We start from the raw sequence: 18,275 nt of genomic DNA on the forward strand, positions 1-18,275 counted from the left end.
AGCAATGGATCTTAAAAACATTGCACTATATTTTGTTCGGGGTAGTTGATATACAACATTCACCCATCTGAATTCACAATCCAGATGTCACGACCATAAACCCACGAGTTTTCATCTTAGGATAGCTTGATGGCATTAGGGTGCCATCTAAAGGTGCAGTTGGAGGACCCTCCAAACACAGCTTGCATGCCCAATAGCCTCGAACACGAATGACACAAACTGCAACACAACTAGTACAAACTGCAACTTTTTCAATGGGGGTGGTGCATCAACCACTTCTCAATTAATACAAATCACCATTTGGATCGGCTATAGAAACGGTTCTTTGAAGCGTGAGGTGGCATTAGAAATTAAGGTGCAAACATTCAACATATATCTTGTAGATAAATGGCCCCTCAAGAATAAAGTGGGTTTGGGGGTCTTCAGTTGGAGATGTGTTGTGTTGCATTCCAAATAAGGCCACATACAAACAAATTTGCCAAGGTAATAGCAGATATAGGTTCCTTCTACAGCCGATCGGTGAACATCTAGAGGGCAAGGAAGGAGGAGTGCTTCGGCTTCCCTCCTGCCTCATGCAGGCGGGCCGAGTGAAAGTCCCCGAGTTAGGGGGCCGCCTATAGGGGCGAGGCCTCCTTGCACAGAAATGTGAGCCTGAAAGGGTAGACCTCCTTCCATTTGGCGTTAGCTGGATACTTGGGGCGGAGACAAGTGTGGAGCCCCTTTCCACTGGAACGTCATACCGGGGAGCAGCTGACTATACCACAGTCATGCACTCTCGCTTGCAACAGAACGGGGCTTACTCCCTCCTTGCCATTTTCCTCCTCTCGCGTTGTCCATCCATGCGAGGGCGTTGCAGGAGACTGTCTCAAAGGAAGTCTGAAGTGGATTCCGTCTTCAAGCACAAGAGACGATGGAAGAGCTTAGACAGTTCCATGTTGACCCAAAGAGGAGGTTACCAGCCATACTATGATGGAAGGGAAAACGCATGCAAGGGTTCGTGGCTTACTCCCTCCTTGCCATTTTCCTCCTCTCCCATAACAGGTCGACGCCCAAAAGGCAACGGCATTGCAGAAGACTGTCTCAAAGGGGGATTCCGCCTTCAAGCACAAGAATATATCTTGGCTGAAATGGAGTTTATCAGGCATGAATGTAAGGGAAAACTCATGCAAGAGATTGCAGCAGAGTCGAGAGGACTCAAGGAAGAGTTTGTCAGCCACGGATGACAGAGAAAACATGTGCAAGACCTTGCAGTAGAGTTGAGAGGGATCCAATCATACTTCTTCAGATCCCTAATTTATGGTTCTTGAATCAGAGAGGATTCAGGAGTCTATCAGCCTTGGATAAGCTCCAGATAATTTGGAATGATGAATATCATCTGACTATTGATGCTCTTGCTGAAAGAAGAAAAAGGCACGAGAATGCTTTGTTTGTAGGTTATGCCCAAGGCGATAAGGGCTATGCTCGTAAATGGAGTGACCCGTGCATGCATCCTCAAAGCATGTGACGGGAGCAAGGGACAAGGGAACAAATTCACATGATGAGATATTGAAATAGAGCTGTTGAGCAGCCTATTGGTGATGGGCGGTGCATGTATGCCTAGAGCGGTGGTGCTCTTTGCCATGCTAAAGTTTGTCCCAGAGGAGATTCCGACTGACAAGTGCATGTACGCCAAATGCAGTGGTGCTCTTTGTGATGCTAAAGTTGTCTTACAGAAGATCCTGACTGACAATGTTGCATCATTAAATGCTGGATTGCAGGCTATGCTCAAAACAATCAAACCAGCAGGCTTTGGAGTCTGGACTGCTTTAAAGACAAATGCAAAGAAAAGGCATCCTCTCAGGCTGTGCTGTATGGTGCTCTCGTGGACATGTATGCCAAATGTGGTCCTCTCAGACGGACGTAAATTATCCTTTCAAAGCTTCCTTTTGCCCCCTTGGATGGTTGATCATAGGATGTGGTAAAAATTGGCAATGCCAACAGGCTTTGGACCTTCTAGATGAAGTGATCTATGTTCTGCTCCTCGAAACTTTTTGCTGTGGGAAAATGTCCCTTGTTGACGACTTCAACAAGGGCGAAAATGTCCAGGCAAAGATTTTGAGGCAAGGCTCATAGTGCACTTGGTGGTGCTCTTTTGACGTGCACTGTTCACACATGGATGGCAGAGGCACCATTTGAGATTGTTGAGGGGGTGACAAGAAGGTTCCGCCTATCTTGTGCACGCCAAGTGTGATGGATGCTCTTTGTTATGCAGTCTTCAAGGGAATATCTCTTCATTAATTGATGGTAACATTCTGAGCTTTATTATAAACCTTAAATAGAAAACTTTGTGGAAAAGGCTAATGCAAATTTTTGGGTATAAGGATGGCGATAGGAATTGGCAAAGGCAGCACCTTTAACCATTGATTGTGCATGCTTGCCATTGTTCCTCAACCCTAAAAACTAGAACTTATAGAGGAGAAATGAAGCACAACACAATAGAGGAGGTGCTGGCCTTGACTCTTGAGAACTATACTGAAAAAGTGTCTATTACGTACTATTGGCTACACCTGCTATACTTAGTGGGTAGTGTATGTTCTCAAATGCTTTAAGGTGTAGGGAAAGAACGTGCAGTGCCCTTGAAATAGGTGACTGCATGGTAACTAGCGGAGGCCAGGAGTTTGTATGTCCTTTCCTCATTAAAGTAGGTGACCACATGGGGACTAGCAGAGGCCAGGAGCCATGGGGGAGCCTATTTTATGCGGGAAAGGATGCTACACATCCTTTCTTGGCCGTCAAAGGTGGGGGGAGGGGGGCCCAGCAGCTGACGTGCCTGGCGTTGTTGGCATTCTGGTTGTTGACATGACTGTTTATTGTCGACAGCAGCCTTTTTAATGACGGATGCTGACTCGGCAAACATCGGACGGCTGTTGTGTCTACTTCCGCCTCAGAATTACTTAGGAATGGAGGGCATTGATTTTCTGCCCCCCGACCCCTGACTTTGACAGACCCAGAACCCTTGAAGGCTCTGGCAGAGACTCCTGCAGGTCCATTTTTTCCTCTGTTTCTTCCTCCCCTATTCCCTTGCATGTTTAGCAGCCATTTTTCCCTTAAATGTCTCAAGTGTACTGGTAGGTCTTGCTTATTTAATTTTCTCAGTTGTTCCATGTATAAATACACAAGATTTAGATGAGGATGATACATCCTCCTCCTCGTATTTTTAGAGTGCTACTTGAGTGATTGTTTCTTCCTGGTGTGTGTGAGAATGGAGCATTCATCTCCGTCAAAGTCCAAGGGAGGGGGGCTGCAGATCGTGGCCCTCCATTTGGTGGCAATTAAATCACATAATATATGCCTAAATCCATGGATGAGTGGCACATCAGCAGAGGGAATAATCTTATTCTAAGCCAATCATTGGCGTCTGTAATTTTCGAACTTCGCTTTCGCTGCACAGAATCTGCTCCCAGGTCGCTTTCATGCTCGCTACCCGGTCCCCCTCGCCTTGGACATTTGATGGCCAGGAAAGGACTGCTAGTGTCCTTTCTCATGAATAATGGCTCCCAGCACTAGCACTGGCTCCCAGCTCCCCACCGGTCGCCAGCTGGTCGTCATTATTCATGGGAAAGGACACTAGCAGTCCTTTCCCTACACCTTATTCTTCAGGATTTCTTGTAATTGGTCCATATGAGGTAGCTTAGAGCTGCGTCCCGCCTATGACTTGCTGGGGCTAGAGAGTTTCATCGTCGCATGCGTCCTACACAAAAGTCGGCTCACCTCTCTGCCTCACGCGTCCCCTGCCTTGTGGTTGTCTCCCCACCTGCTAGCTGCCACATGCTTTAACCCACATGCCGGCTTGCCATTTTACGCCCAAGACCTTTTTGGCCTGCCACCGGGGGGCCTTTGTACTGAAGAATCGCCAGAGTTGTGGCCCTCAGCAGCTCACGCCGCGGAAAGCTTGGTCGCGCTTTCTTATTGTAGCTATTGCTAACTGTGGTGGCGGCTTTGAGGCATTCTTCTCCATGCACCTTGCTTTTACATTTTTCCAAGCAGTGTTCCCCATGTGATTCTAAGCAGAGGGAAGCTTTGCAGGTATCACCATAACTTGAGCTCATTGTTTTAAAGCATGTTTAGGTCCCTGCTCACATCTGTGTTCGCCTTAGAAAGTCCCACCAAGGACAGGTAAATTTGTGTGCAAAAAAGAGAAGCAAAACAGGCCTACCCGATAAGAGCATCTTTGTGACATTTGCATAACCTGTAATTGGTTGAAAAAGGCTTAATCCAATGAGATGCGCCGTAAGCTAGAAAGTAATTATTGGAATCTAGGCATCACCAGACTCCAGCAATGGGGAGGGAAGGGGATGGGGAGCCCTCTGAAGTGGTTTCATGTGCGGCTTCATAGCAATCACGTGTTCTGTATGTTTGAGGTTTCATGGTTTCATGCGCAGCTTTGATTACCTAACGTAACCTCGCCTGTGACGCGTTGCCCATTACATCCTTGTCTTTTCTTTTATTGTCTGCTAAACACTGCAAGCTGTTGCCTGCGTGCCAGGTGAGTTACCGTGACAGCAAAAGCCTTAGCAATGGGGCCTTGAGCCCTCTTAGGTTGGCCTTGCTTTTCTGTCTTGCCAGCAACCCCAGACCTCAGATCACGATGATTTGTAGGCCAGGAGGGGTTCAATACATAAAATATTGGGAAGAGTGGTGAGGAGCAGTCACGTGTTCTGTATGTTCGAGTTTTTCTTATGTTTGGTTTTGATTGCCTAGCCTAACCATGCCTGTTTCATCTTGCCTATAACAAGCTTACATGCTTTGAAGCTGGTGACAACATTGCTCTGGCTTTCTATTATATTGGTTTTGGCTGTTGCCTGGCTAGTTTTTTATGAAAGCCAAGCAATGGCAAACTGCAAGGCAATTTTGATCTGCATTTGCTGGCTGGTGTCAGTTTTGGCAACCTGTAAATGGGGAACCGTCTTCAGGCAACAATTCAACTTCTTCAGGTTGAAAACAGAGATCAATAATAATAATGATATGAGTCACGACCTGAGCATTTAATAAAGATTTTTTCAGTCGTACTATGCCATCTAATCACGGGTTCTGTCTTGGCAAACAAAGCATTGCTGAGGGCTCTGATTCTTATGTAACTGATGCTTGCACGGTGAGCATATAGCTTTGTGAGCACAAGGAAGTGCAACCCACACAGCAGCCTTATCACCACAAATAGCACATGGCGTTGGAGGAGCTTTTGTAAATCCGAACGGAGAGTCCAGAGATTCATCCGATGTGAAGCTGCTTTGTGGTGCTTCTTGGGAAAATTGTACCAGGCCTGCAACACATTTACTTAGAGCGCTAATCAATCACTTACCTCTCATGTAGCAGCTAAATTTATTTGCTGAATAAGGTTTCTGCATCGTTCAAACACGTTGAAATTCCATGGATTATAGAGGGACACTGCCTCTTGGTGGTACGTTGGTATGGCTCTATTTTGAGAAGGAGCATTTGTATTACGAAATGTTGCCCAATTCCGTGTTACGTTGCAAAAAAGCAGAGCTTCTTGAATCGATTGCTGCTATCTGACTCACAGAAACCGAAGCCTCAGAAAGACACATGCCAGTTGTGAGGCCAAGCATCCCCAGCACACTGCTTGCTGTCACGTGCACATCTAACCCTATGTGTACGTGGACAAGCTACTTCATGATATGGGTTCATTTCAGTTAGCTTAGGAAGTGTTCTGGCACTTTTCTAAGTCTATTTGCAAACCGTGCATATCCAGGCACTTAGAGTAGATGCATATCCTCCGGTTGCACACAACATGATCATCAAATTTCCATTAGAACCCATCAGGAGCATTTTTACAGTGCATAGACCTATTTTCCCTAGTTTAGCCAATTTTCACTTATTATTTTTAAGTGACTTTTGTTGAGAACTAGGTAGGGTAATTTTAGCAAGCAAGTACATAAGCAAACTAGCGCTAGCACTTTCTGGCAGAAGAGGCAGCAGGAACACCCTTGTTAAACAGGCACCTTCTCAGCAAGATCCCCTCCCCCTCCCCAGCAAACCTAGCGTTTTGCAACTTGTAGACCTAGCGTTTTTCAGCCATCTCCAAGCCTGGCATTTTTGCATTGCAGATCAGCCTCGACATTGGTAGACACAAAAGATCACTAGCATTTCCACAGCAGGACAGAACTCAGGCCTAGCGTTTTTGCATCTGCAGAACATCCTAGCATTTTGCAAATTCTTCGCGACAAGACCCTCATAGGTATCAGCGTTTTCAGTTTTCAGCAGTCAAATTCCGCAGAACAAGTCCCAAACCTCGTAGATCTCACCTTCCCGCAGCAGATCCTCGCAGCACGGTCAGATCAGCGAACGCTTGCAGTTTCAGTCCGAAAAACACAGATTTCAGCATTTGTGTTTTCAGCGCGTCGTCGTTGCATCGTTGTCATCGCCGTCGTCACCAACATAGAGTCAGAATTCAGCAGATAAAGATTTGCTGATTTCAGCCCGTCTCGTCGTCGTTCTTATCATCGTCGACATCGTCGGCAAGTCCAAGCTTTGTAGAGATTTGTGCAATCAATAGTAGACCGCTCTCGCCATAGAGAGTGGGGCCTTCGGAGGAGGGTTTTGACAACATTCTGGTGTAGTATTCTTCTCTCTCTATCTCTTAGTCTCAACACCTTTATTCACACTGTTCATCACTTTGTTTGTGTCCATTGCACTCTCTCACTAAAGGAACAGAAGGCTCTCCCCTCCGCAAGTAAAAGGAACCTTGAGCACAGTTCGGAGCACTCATCTTGAGCAAAGTTCAACATTCACATCCGTTGCACCTTAATTGTTATCAGAGCTTTGGCAGTGTTCTGTATCACTCAAGGAAAGAACCACAGAATTTTCTTTGCTTGTTGCGATCGCACGGAAGAGGCGAAGAAGAATTTTCCCCACCAAGTTGTTTTTCCGACCCTCCCCCTTCCCCATCTACGCCAAGGATTGCACTAACTCCTATGGAGGTTTTCAACAAGACGGTGATGGACAGAAAGTTAGAACGTGAAGCAAGAAAAGCAGAAAGAAAGGCAGAACACAAAGAAAGAATGACAGCCATAGAGCGTAAATACAAAGAAAGAATGGTAGTCATAGAGCGTGAGCTCAAGCAACTACGCTTGGCGGCCACAGAAAGAAAAACACAATTGGATTGCGAGTAAGTTGTTCAATCTTCATCTCTAATTTCTAATGTACAGGTGAAGATTGCAAAGAATCCGGAAAAGGAGACTCTCTCAGGCTCTTCTTTTTCAAAGCATGACACACATGATTTGCATGATCAAGATGTGATTATTCACGAGCATGATGATTTGCAGGAAGAAACTGTGATTGTTCACAAGGATGATGGTTTACTCGATGCTTTTTCTAGAGAAACTAATCTCGTTGCAGATTCGATCAATCACGAAGAACCGATCTTGGCTTTCAAGTCGAGGTTTACAGAACCCCCACAGGAAGATTCGATCAATCACGAAGAACCGATCTTGGCTCTCGAGTCGAGGTCCAAAGAACCCCCACAGGAAGTATTATGTGTTCGAATGATTAGTCAGCACGCATTGTTCGAGTGATTCATTCGTGATGCTTTCCTGTATTTTAGTGACCGTTCTTATATGATTCCTTTTCATAGGCATGACATATGGTATGATGAACACGATTCACTCATGAATGAGCACGGATGTATGCGGTTTACTCATGAAAAGATGACATGTTTGCATTCAAGGAATTCACATTCCATGTCTCTTCCTTGGCATGACACACTATCCGAAAGAGCACAAGAAGGATTGAGCATCAAGCATCGGCATTTCCATTGTGATTTGCCATGGTTGATCAGAAAGTCAAGATTCGACCCCATTGTTTGTGTGTGTTTGATGAACGGTTTGACACTCCATCTCTATGTTCATCTCTATTGTATGCAGAATTTTTTTGAAGGAATAGCATTTTTCTAGTCACTTCACATGGAATGGGTATGTTCATGTTTTTGTATTGGAAGTGGTTTCAGGAATTTTCATCCTCGGATATTCTTAAAGAAGATAGCCGCACGACGCTTTGAAGGAGCCACAGATGATTGTGTCGCTTTCAGCGCGGCCCAAAGAAGCAAGCGTTACAAACCTTTATGAAGTTCAGTATCGCATGTCCCACTCATCATAGTGGGCCGGCGAAAAGTCATTTCCAGGATTCCAGACGCTATGGGCAATCTCCCTCGACGCCATACAGTTCGGTACCAGTACCTTACTTTGAAAAGGAGGGGATGTCACGTGCACATCTAATCGTATGTGTACGTAGACAAGCTACTGACATGGGTTCAGTTCAGTTAGCTTAGGAAATGTTCTGGCACTTTTGTGAGTCTATTCGCAGACCGTGCATATCCAGGAACTTAGAGTAGATGCATATCCTCTGGTTGCACACAACATGATCATCAGATTTCCATCAGAACCCATCAGGAGTATTTTTACAGTACATAGACCTATTTTTCGTATTTTAGCCAATTTTCACTATGACTTTTGTTGGGAACTAGGTAGGGCAATTCTAGCAAGCAAGTACATAAGCAAACTAGCTCTAGCACTTTCTAGCAGAAGAGACAGCATTAACACCCTTGTTCAACAGACACCTTCTTAGCAAGATCCCCCCCTCCCCCAAACAAACCTAGCGTTTTGCAACTTGCAGACCTAGCGTTTTTCAGCCATCTCCAAGCTTCGTGTTTTTGCATTGTAGATCAGCCCCGGCATTGGTAGACACAAAGATCACTATCGTTTCCACAGCAGGACAAGAATCAGCCCTAGCGTTTTTGCATCTGCAGAATATCCTAGCGTTTTGCAAATTCTTCGCGACAAGACACTCACAGACTTCAATGTTTTCAGTTTTCAGCATCTAGATTCCGCAGAACCAATGCCAAACCTCGCAGATCTCACCTTCCCACAGCTGATCCTCGCAGCACGGTCAGATCAACGAACGTTTGCAGTTTCACTCCGAAAAACACAGATTTCAGCATCTGCGATTTCAGTGCGTCGTCATTGCATCGTTGCCGTCGTCGTCGTCACCGACATAGAGTCAGAATTCAGCAGATAAAGATTTGCAGATTTCAGCCCGTCTCGTCGTCGTCCTTATCATCGTCGACATTGTCGGCAAGTCCAAGCATTGTAGAGATTTGTGCAATCAATAGTAGATCGCTCTCGCCATAGAGAATGTGGCCTTCGGAGGAGGGTTTTGACAACATTCTGGTGTCGTATTCTTCTCTCTCTATATCTCAGTCTCATCACCTTCATTCACAGTGTTCATCACTTTGTTTGTGTCCATTGCACTCTCTTATTAAAGGAACGGAAGGCTCTCCCTTCCGTAAGTAAAAGGAACCTTGAGCACAGTTCGGAGCACTCATCTCAAGCAAAGTTCAACATTCACATTCGTTGCACCTTACACTTGCTGGTTGCTAGAATCTTTTCCTGGTTTAGTTTATGATTCATAGCCAGGTTCCTCTTTCGGTTTACCTGGTGTGTATAGTCAGCAACAGTAATATGCACCTCGTTGGACCCCAAGGTGAAACAATACCTCTTCTCAGTGATCAAAAGCATGACTTTTGCAAAAGAAGATAAATAACAGTTCCCCCTTTTGGTTTACCTGCTCTTTAATATTCATAGCATTGCTATCTACCTCGCTAGTGAAATGATATCTGATTGGATAGTCGAGCTTTGTCTTCGCTCAATTGCCTTGTATTTTCTTTGTTGTTGTAACCCATGGTTTTTTTGCTCCATTTGATGTGTTCGCTTATTTCTGCATTGTTTGTTGCTACTGCAGCAACAGGGAGTGTTGCATGAGTTAGATTACATTAGTATGGGCAAGGCACACAAATGCCTGAAGACAGTAACAACGCATCTGCAAACTGTTGTGTTAATAAGAGGCTGCTAGGTACTTGTCTTAGGCCAGTGCAACGTGTGACGTGTGTCTAAGTTACTTAGATGTTGTTTTGTTGCACGATGGAGAAAGTAATAATGAAATCTATATTCTGCAAGCTGTAATTGTAAAGTACCACGTGTAGTCTGCCGATTTCTTTTTCGTGATTCTTTCTTGACGGATTGCAAGTAGAACAATTAAATTACAAGAAGGCTTGGATAACACGCGCATCATGGAGGTGGACGGTAAGCAGATTCAGTTACTGTTAACGCACAATGTCTTGGTTTCCTGTCCCTTCTTGGTAGAGCGGGTGGAATAGGTGACTCGTCTCCTCCTTTTTGCAGAGCCAACAAGGAAGCAATTGGGACTGCAACTGCCGTTGCAAGCTAAGAAAGCACCTCTTTCAGTCGGTCGGGATCGTGGCGTGGTGGAGATATCCGATTCCTCAATTAGTACTCCTTTCAAAACCCGAAAACGTGTGACGGTTTTCGACGACGGATCGATCGACAAATCGGGGGGAGGGGGGGGCGTCCAAAAAGTCAGGTCCAGACTAGGCTCTTGATCTGCTAAATCACTTTGCCATTTTCTAGTAATCATTCGATTTCCTAGTAGCCAGTTCGTATTTTGATCACGCTTTTGGGCATGTATACATTTGCAGGTCTTGCACTGGCGACAAACAGTGTAACGTCAAAGCTGCTTTCACAACGCGAACATCCCTCCCCTGATAAGGTTGCTTTAGTCTAATCCCAAAAGTGGAGGACGGGGAGCCTAGCTCAGCTGAAGTGCGCGAAACAAGCAGTGTTCTGCTTTTGAGCATCGCTGACTTGACGGAAATTACCATTAGGAAAGAAATGGACTCATTTTTGGGACTTTTAGCTCTAGTGAGAGAATGCTCCTTAGCCAATAGGAAAAAGGCTAACGTTACGTTGAAAAACCTCTTTTTCTCATTTTGAAAATGTCCATGAAAACCATTTTGGTGAAATTGTCACTATCATCAGAAAAGTAAGGGGCTTGATAATGACATCTTGCACAATAATGCAAGGACAATAAACTGTTGTACTCATCCTTGTGTGTGTGTGCAATAATGCCTTTGAAAAATCAGTCCCCTCTCTCTCTTGGTCGACCCCTCTTGCTATTTGCTCATGCTCACACCCTATTGGACCCCCCCAGGCTTAGCCAATGAAATTTAAGCAGCATAAGTGATAGCCTTCTGACATGTGTCCCCCTTTTCCCTTTTGTGAGAGCTTTAGGTAATTAATTAATGCAACTAAACTCTCATTGGACCCTTTTTTCTCCTGGCCAATAGGAGTTAGGCAAGCCATTGGGCTGTTGAATGCTCATTGGACCCCTTGGGAGACTCTCCAATAGTCTTCTAGAGAGTTTAATTTCTATTGGTTCTTTTATTAAGTGTTTTTAAATTAATTAAACTAGGTTTACTCTAGCCTAATTCTCATTGGTCCACCTCCATGGCCATCCAATAGGATTTGAGTACACCTTGTGGGCATCTGGGCTAGGGACCTGACATGTGTTCCTCATTTCCTTTGTGTAAAGGGAGCTTGTGTGTGTGTGTGTGAGAGAGAGAGAGAGAGAGTTTCTCTCTCATCTCCTACAACTAGGGCTCGCCCCCTCCTATGTAGGGATGCATGAAGACTTTTTGGGACACACACAAAGCATCCAATTTCCCTAATATTTGACCTTTAGACACAACCTTTGAATTTTGTAACCTTAGCATTTTGGAAGCCTTAATGGGCTGAACCTTAGGGTCTTTTAAGCCCATTGTTGCACATTGCTCTTTTGCAGATGGACCCCTCTTTGTATCCCTATTGTGGCCGGTTTGCCAGCTTAACCAACATTCTAGCTTTTTCTCCTCTGGCACTTCCCCATATTAAATGATCATTTTAACAAGAGAAAATCATTTAGGAGAATTAGATATTAGTTTTATGACATTACCTATTTCTTGAAATCATAGTCATCCTCGACTATGGGGTAGAGAAGATAAAGCATATTCATTAGTCCTTTTGCTAGCGGGTAGAGGATCCCTATGTTACCCTAAGACATCGTTCCAGAATGGATGACTAGTCCATTTGGCGCTTGAGAGCCTAAGGTCCCGCAAACATGTCTGCACATTAGTCCTATCAATCTTCCATAGTAGAGTGACAAGCTCTACTTGGTGTTTGGGAGACGTCGTCTCAGCAAACTTGATCTAAGTATGCATACTACTTCACATTTGTGCACAATAAAGAAAACGAGATTCTTATAAGACAAAAACTTTGTTCATTCTTAACATTTGTACATTTGCTTACTCTAGGGAAGCATTGTGAGCATTGGCAAGGTTTAATTTATCCTTTAGTTGTATGCCTTGCATCCATCTAGCATCTTCAAAAGGATAATTCTTAAACTTAATAAGATATCATCGGATAGTCTTACCACCTCTTAGTACCTTGTCTTCATGTCGGAGAATGGAATCGGACTGTAGCACCTCTTCTTGGTCCTCGATCTCCGGTGGATCTTCAATGGGGTGGCTCTCCTTTGTAAGGCTTTAGAAGGCTCACATGGAAATCATTGTGTATGAGTCAATGGCTAGGCAACTTGAGTTGATAGGCCATCTCATTGATTGGCCTAAGAATCTGGAAGGGAGCATAGTACCTTTGTGCTAACTTAGCATAGTACTTTTGGTGTCCCGTAGGATTCTTGCACATTGTGTGCCTTAATCAAGCCTTGGGTGTAAGAGACTTGGACACTCCAAGTCAAGAATCTACCGCGTCAACACCAAATAACCACTTCAAAACAATTCACATTTCACAATCTATTTGACACTGGCCCGGCGGAGTTCCGTGCCTAAAGATATTGGCCCCAAAGACTGGCGCTCCTTTTGGTATTTCTTTTTGTATTAATCTGAGTTCAAAGTACAAAAGTGCCTTCGGGTCTCACTCCTAGACTCTGCTTCCAGATGCTCTGAGTTGTGAGAGGCCTGCTCACATATTTAAAGTTACAAGGGTTGCCAAAAGCAAGTCCCAAAAGCTGAAAATAAAAAACTAAAGCAAAAGATTTCTCTGACTCTCATAATCTCTCTCTCTTGAGAGGGAAGAAAAAGAAAACAAAGCAGTTCTCTCTCAAAAAGCAAACAAAGCAGTTCTCTCTCTCTCTCTCTCTCTCTCTCTCTCTCTCTCTCTCTCTCTCTCTCTCTCTCTCTCTCTTTTCACATGCGTAGAAAAAGCAAACAGGCTTTTTCTCTTCAATTTGCGTCGCCCAAAAATTGCCAGCTTTTTTTCCGTAAATAGCACCGCAAAATGCGGAGACTGCCATGTCAGCATGTACGGATTAGGGTTTGTATATTTTTAGGATTAGGGTTAGGATTAGGATTAGGGTTAGGATTTTTGCAGGTTAGGGTTCGGGTAGCCACGTCATCACTTTGTGACATACCCCCCTCTTGAAAGCATTGTAATCGCCCTCGATGACGCCTACAAAATAGACAAAAGCCATAAACTACCTCAGCAGACACTGACTGTTAGTACCTACGCACTAGGAACACACATCTAGCACATGTACCAATCGACAGTCACATCACACAACATCAGAAGACATCACTAGACATCACAGAACATCACATGACATTCAACATTCATTCGGATCTTAGACCATGATTTATCGGCAATGTAGCTAGCAATCGCATCTAGATCCAGTCGGAACCTCATAGATGGCCGATTGACTAACCCCTATTGCAACCATGTCTATTCGAGATTAATTAGACCAAAATGTTGTAGTCATTTCGTCTATCAGTTCTTGCACTTAAAACAAGTCAAGAACAAATCAGTTTCATATTCAGGAATTCCATTTTATAAAGTCATACAACAAAATACTGTCAGCTCCCAGTATCCTTGAAGCTCAAAGAGACATCAGTGACTCTAGTATCAAAATCAAGGCATCTATTGACAAAGGAGCGGAGTAAGTCCCCTCTTGTGCATCCCACTGCACCAGATCTTCGGCCAAGTTGAATTTTGGGTTCCATTTGGAGTAAACTATGCTAAACCAAAAGCTTCGAGGTAAAGTTCACAATCTGAGGAGTATCTGCTAGGTCCTCCTCCTCCATCTACTTCGCATCCAATGCAAGATAGTTCTTGAACTTAACCAAGAACCGCCTTCGGACTTTACCTTTATTCTTTGTGTCCTTATGTGCCAAAATCTGTTCAAAAACAAGGATCTCCTCATTTTCTTCCACTTTGGGTTGCTCATCAGGCTCCCCATCATCAGGCACATCACCTTTAAAAGGTTTCAAGAGACTCACATGGAATGCATTGTGAATCCTCCAAGTGTCAGGCAGTTTTAGTCGGAAGGAGACATCATTGATCTTTTCAGAGATCTGGAAAGGTCCGTAGTATCGCATACTAAGCTTTGGAAAAAGCCTCTCCTTTCTCTTCTTCTTTCTCAGGCGTGCCTTCTCAAAACGTAAGAGCACACAATCATCCTCCTTCAATGACAAAATGACAATGATGGCAATCCGCTGCCTTTTTCTGTCGTTCTTGAGATTTCTGCAAAGCCTCGCGGACCTTGGCAAAATCTGTGTCCAAGTCGTGTGTATACTCATCTGCTTCAAAAATCTTATCTTTCGTGCTTAGGAAGGGTGGAACCTTCGCAGCACCTTCAATAATCTCAAATGGCGCCTTCCCTGTCGAAGAGTGTGTCACGAGGACATGGCAAATGTTAACCTTAGTTGTTGGTTTCTTTCCAATGATTTTTGTTTAATTTTTGAGACCCTCTTTTTGAAGTTTCAAATGGTCGAACATTGTATGGCCAATGTGAACGGTAGTTTCACCCGCAAATGGAAAGTTGGTCGACACTGGAACTCGTAAAGTAAAAGGATATCTAGGCTTAGTTCAAGATCATGTAGGTCCCCTCGTCGCACTTAGCAAGTTGGTGGATACTTGGAAGTGAACTCAATAAAGACATAAAGTCAAGGTGGGATCACCAACAGAAAGTATCCAACAGTTGGGCCACATTGCACTTTTGGATGCGGTCCCAATGAGGATAGATGGTCAAAAGACTAGTGAGAGCCCAATGGAAGCATCTCCTAAAATTTAAGGAACTGCTATTTTGGGCCACGAAATCTATTCGCGTCATTAGCTTCAGAATGACAAGGGGAACATTTTACAACTCTGCTGCAAAGTCAACTGATGCACCAGTTAAGAGATTTTTAAGCAAGAAGCCCAATGCGGGGACATTGCATGCATGAGTGCCAAGTGGCACTTTTTGGTCAATTTACCAAGTTTGGGAGAACAGAACTCGTAACTGACTCTTTGAAGCAGTTTTGGAGGCTGATAAATCTGATTTTCAGCCATTTCTCTCTATTTTTGAGCTTCCCATGACTTTACCTAGGACCAAGGAGCTCATTTTCAGCATTGGAAGGCATCATATGTGTGTTTACAGGGCTGTTTTGCTGCATTTTCAGCGATATGCAGGTTTTGGCAGCCATGGAAATCTTTTTCTTTTTGCATCTATTTGTTCACAGATGCATTACAGGTCAAGCGCAAAAGAGGGGGCGCTCGATTTATGCTAAGGGGATGCGTCAGTCTCACAAGTTGAGAGCTATGGAGTGCTTTCTTTCCCTCCCATGTACAGTGTGGTGATAGGAGTGATCCCCTGCACGCTACACACTACTCTCTCTCTCCCCTACGTGCAGTTATGTGATGCCCCACAAGAGGGCTCTTCATTTGACTGATCTGATGTACAGCTGTATGGTTTCATACTTTTGTGATGAGGCAAGAGCCAAGAACAGGGGTAGCTAGCTGCTACTTCAAAGCATGCACCAACGAGGGTCATAACCTCACCGTACAGGTGCAAATTCAGTGCTGCGTATCCGTAAAAAATTGATTGTTTTTCTGGCATACGGACGCCAGAACCTTTGGGAATCATGTCCCACTGGCAGAGAACAGTTTGGGGACTGTTTAGGGCTGGAAACAGGGCAAAAACCAGTAAATAGAGCGAGCTGAATTTACTGTTTTTGGGCAGGAATCAGAGGGTTTACGCCAATGCAAGTGAGATCCAGTAGGGGAATTGATTTCGCGCAAGTTTTGGGACTGTTATATTGTCAAAATTTGGCCAAATCAGGTAGTATCTAGTGTGATACAGGTAAAGGATTCCCAAGACCTTACTTTGTAATTTTCCCTCTCAAAGAATAAAGAAATACCGAAAGGGGGCGCCAATTTTGGGGCCTACAGGTTGTCGGTGTCTGCTCGAGGCATTGTAGCCTCCGAGCCGTGTGTATATTCCAGTGTTAATTCCTGTCGCAGGTTCTCTTTGCAAAGTGCTCTGTGTGTGTGTGTGTCTAAAGTAATGAATTTTGTGTGAAAGCCAACGCCTACCGCCCCACGGGCCGGTTTCAAGGTTCCATTGCCGGGATATCAATCACTTTTTCCTCAAAGAGTGAGCCTCGGTTGTTTGGGTAAAGACACAGAGTACAGGAACGCGGGATTACACTATGGCCGACAAAGGGAAGGGCATTATGGAAGAGGGTTCCTCTTCACAGGACGGAAAGGAAATTCCGCATGTTCGCCCTGCCAAAAAGTGGTCAAATTAGGGCTGATTTTCTGCTTTGTTTTTAGGGTTTGCAAGTATGAACCAAGATGAGATAGGGAGAGGTCTCACAATGGTAGATTGGCCACTTGATCTCTTGCGGGAGTGATGTGGGTCTGCCAGGTGACACGCTGCTTGCCGATTCTCTGAGGCGATTGCTTGGATTCTTTGACGCATCAATAAATCATCTTGAAATTTGAGCTTACTTGGTCGTGGGTGGTACATCACAGTATTGTGGAATTATGCTGTTTTGCAGAGGCAAGAACCTCTTGCACAGGTAAAAGTTAAGGGACAAGTTGTTAGATGCTATTTGGTGAAGTTCAAGAACCATCCACCTATGGATGCAAAGTGGATGAAAGAGCATGAACTGTCAGAGTCACCAAATGTATTGCAGCTTTACCTTGAGGCCTTTCGGTTACAACCTACGTATGCCCCAACCCAATTTCTGCAAAGGAGAGGTAATGATAGAGCTAGCATATCAAATGTACTCATGGATTCAGTGCAATAGCAGTGTACACTTTGACAAAAGTATGAAGGTCTCATTAAGTCATTTGTACACATTTTTTGGCAGTCTTTCTTGCGGATACATGCGATGATAAAAGGGTGCTTACAAGACAAGATCATCAGTGGCATGTATTTATGGTATGCAATCAAGGACATTTGCGATTTCAAGAGGGGGGTATGTCACGAGGACGTGGCAACTGCTAACCTTAGTTGTTGGTTTCTTTCCAATGATTTTGTTTAATTTTTGAGACCCTCTTTTTGAAGTTGCAAATGGTCGGACATTGTATGGCCAATGTGAACGGTAGTTTCACCCGCAAACGGAAAGTTGGTCAACAATGGAACTCGTAAAGTAAAAGGATGTTTAGGCTCAGTTCAAGATCATGTAGGTCCCCTCGTCGCACTCAGCAAGTTGGTGGATACTAGGAAGTGAACTCAATAAAGACATAAAGTCAAGGTGGGATCACCAACAGAAAGTATCCAACAGTTGGGCCACATTGCACTTTTGGATGCGGTCCCAATGAGGATAGATGGTCAGAAGACTAGTGAGAGCCCAACGGAAGCATCTCCTGAAATTTGGGGAACTGCTTTTGGGCCACGAAATCTATTTGCATCATTAGCTTCAGAATGACAAGAGGAACATTTTACAACTCTGCTGCAAAGTCAACTGATGCACTAGTTAAGAGATTTTTAAGCAAGAAGCCCAATGCGGGGAAATTGCATGCATGAGTGCCAAGTGGCACTTTTTGGTCAAGTTACCAAGTTTGGGAGAACAGAACTCGTAACTGACTCTTTGAAGCAGTTTTGGAGGCTGATAACTCTAATTTTCAGCCATTTCTCTCCATTTTTGAGCTTCCCATGACTTTACCTAGGACAAAGGAGCTCATTTTCAACATTGGAAGGCATTAGATGTGTGTTTATAGGGCTGTTTTGCTGCGTTTTCAGCAATACACAAGTTTTAGCAGCCATGGAAATCTTTCCCTTTTTGCATCTATTTGTTCACAGATGCATTACAGGTCAAGCGCAAAAGAGAGGGCGCTCAATTTATGCTAGGGGGATGCTTCAGTCTCACAGGCTAAGAGCTATGGAGTGCTTTCTTTCCCTCCCATGTACAGTGTGGTGCTAGGAGTGATGCCCTGCACGCTACAGACTGCTCTCTCTCCCTACGTGCAGTTATGTGATGCCCCACAAGAGGGCTCTTCATTTGACTGATGTACAACTGTGTGGTTTCATGCTTTTTTGCTGAGGCAAGAGCCTCCTTGATCAGGAACAAGGGTAGCTAGCTGCGACTCCAAAGCAGGCACCAGTGAGGGTAATAA

General features: G+C 44.4%; 1 protein-coding gene and 1 non-coding gene across 2 annotated transcripts; both read left to right on the top strand.

The window, feature by feature from the left end:
- The first annotated feature begins 459 nt into the window (after window positions 1–459).
- Window positions 460–2,299, top strand: LOC147458334 (uncharacterized). Its single transcript, XM_086512994.1, has one exon. It carries the CDS (start codon window positions 768–770, stop codon window positions 1,221–1,223), a length of 456 nt encoding a protein of 151 aa, XP_086369120.1. The 5' UTR covers window positions 460–767; the 3' UTR covers window positions 1,224–2,299.
- On the top strand, window positions 533–812 carry LOC147458335 (RNase MRP). Its single transcript, XR_015188296.1, has one exon.
- Window positions 2,300–18,275: the final 15,976 nt, after the last annotated feature.

Source organism: Adiantum capillus-veneris, chromosome 5 (assembly GCF_014529385.1).
Source record: "Adiantum capillus-veneris isolate H3 chromosome 5, ASM1452938v2, whole genome shotgun sequence".
Taxonomy (NCBI): domain Eukaryota; kingdom Viridiplantae; phylum Streptophyta; class Polypodiopsida; order Polypodiales; family Pteridaceae; genus Adiantum; species Adiantum capillus-veneris.

Excerpts from the sequence above, each read along its gene's own strand:
- LOC147458334 (XM_086512994.1), top strand. The coding sequence starts at position 768 with ATGCACTCTCGCTTGCAACAGAACGGGGCTTACTCCCTCCTTGCCATT.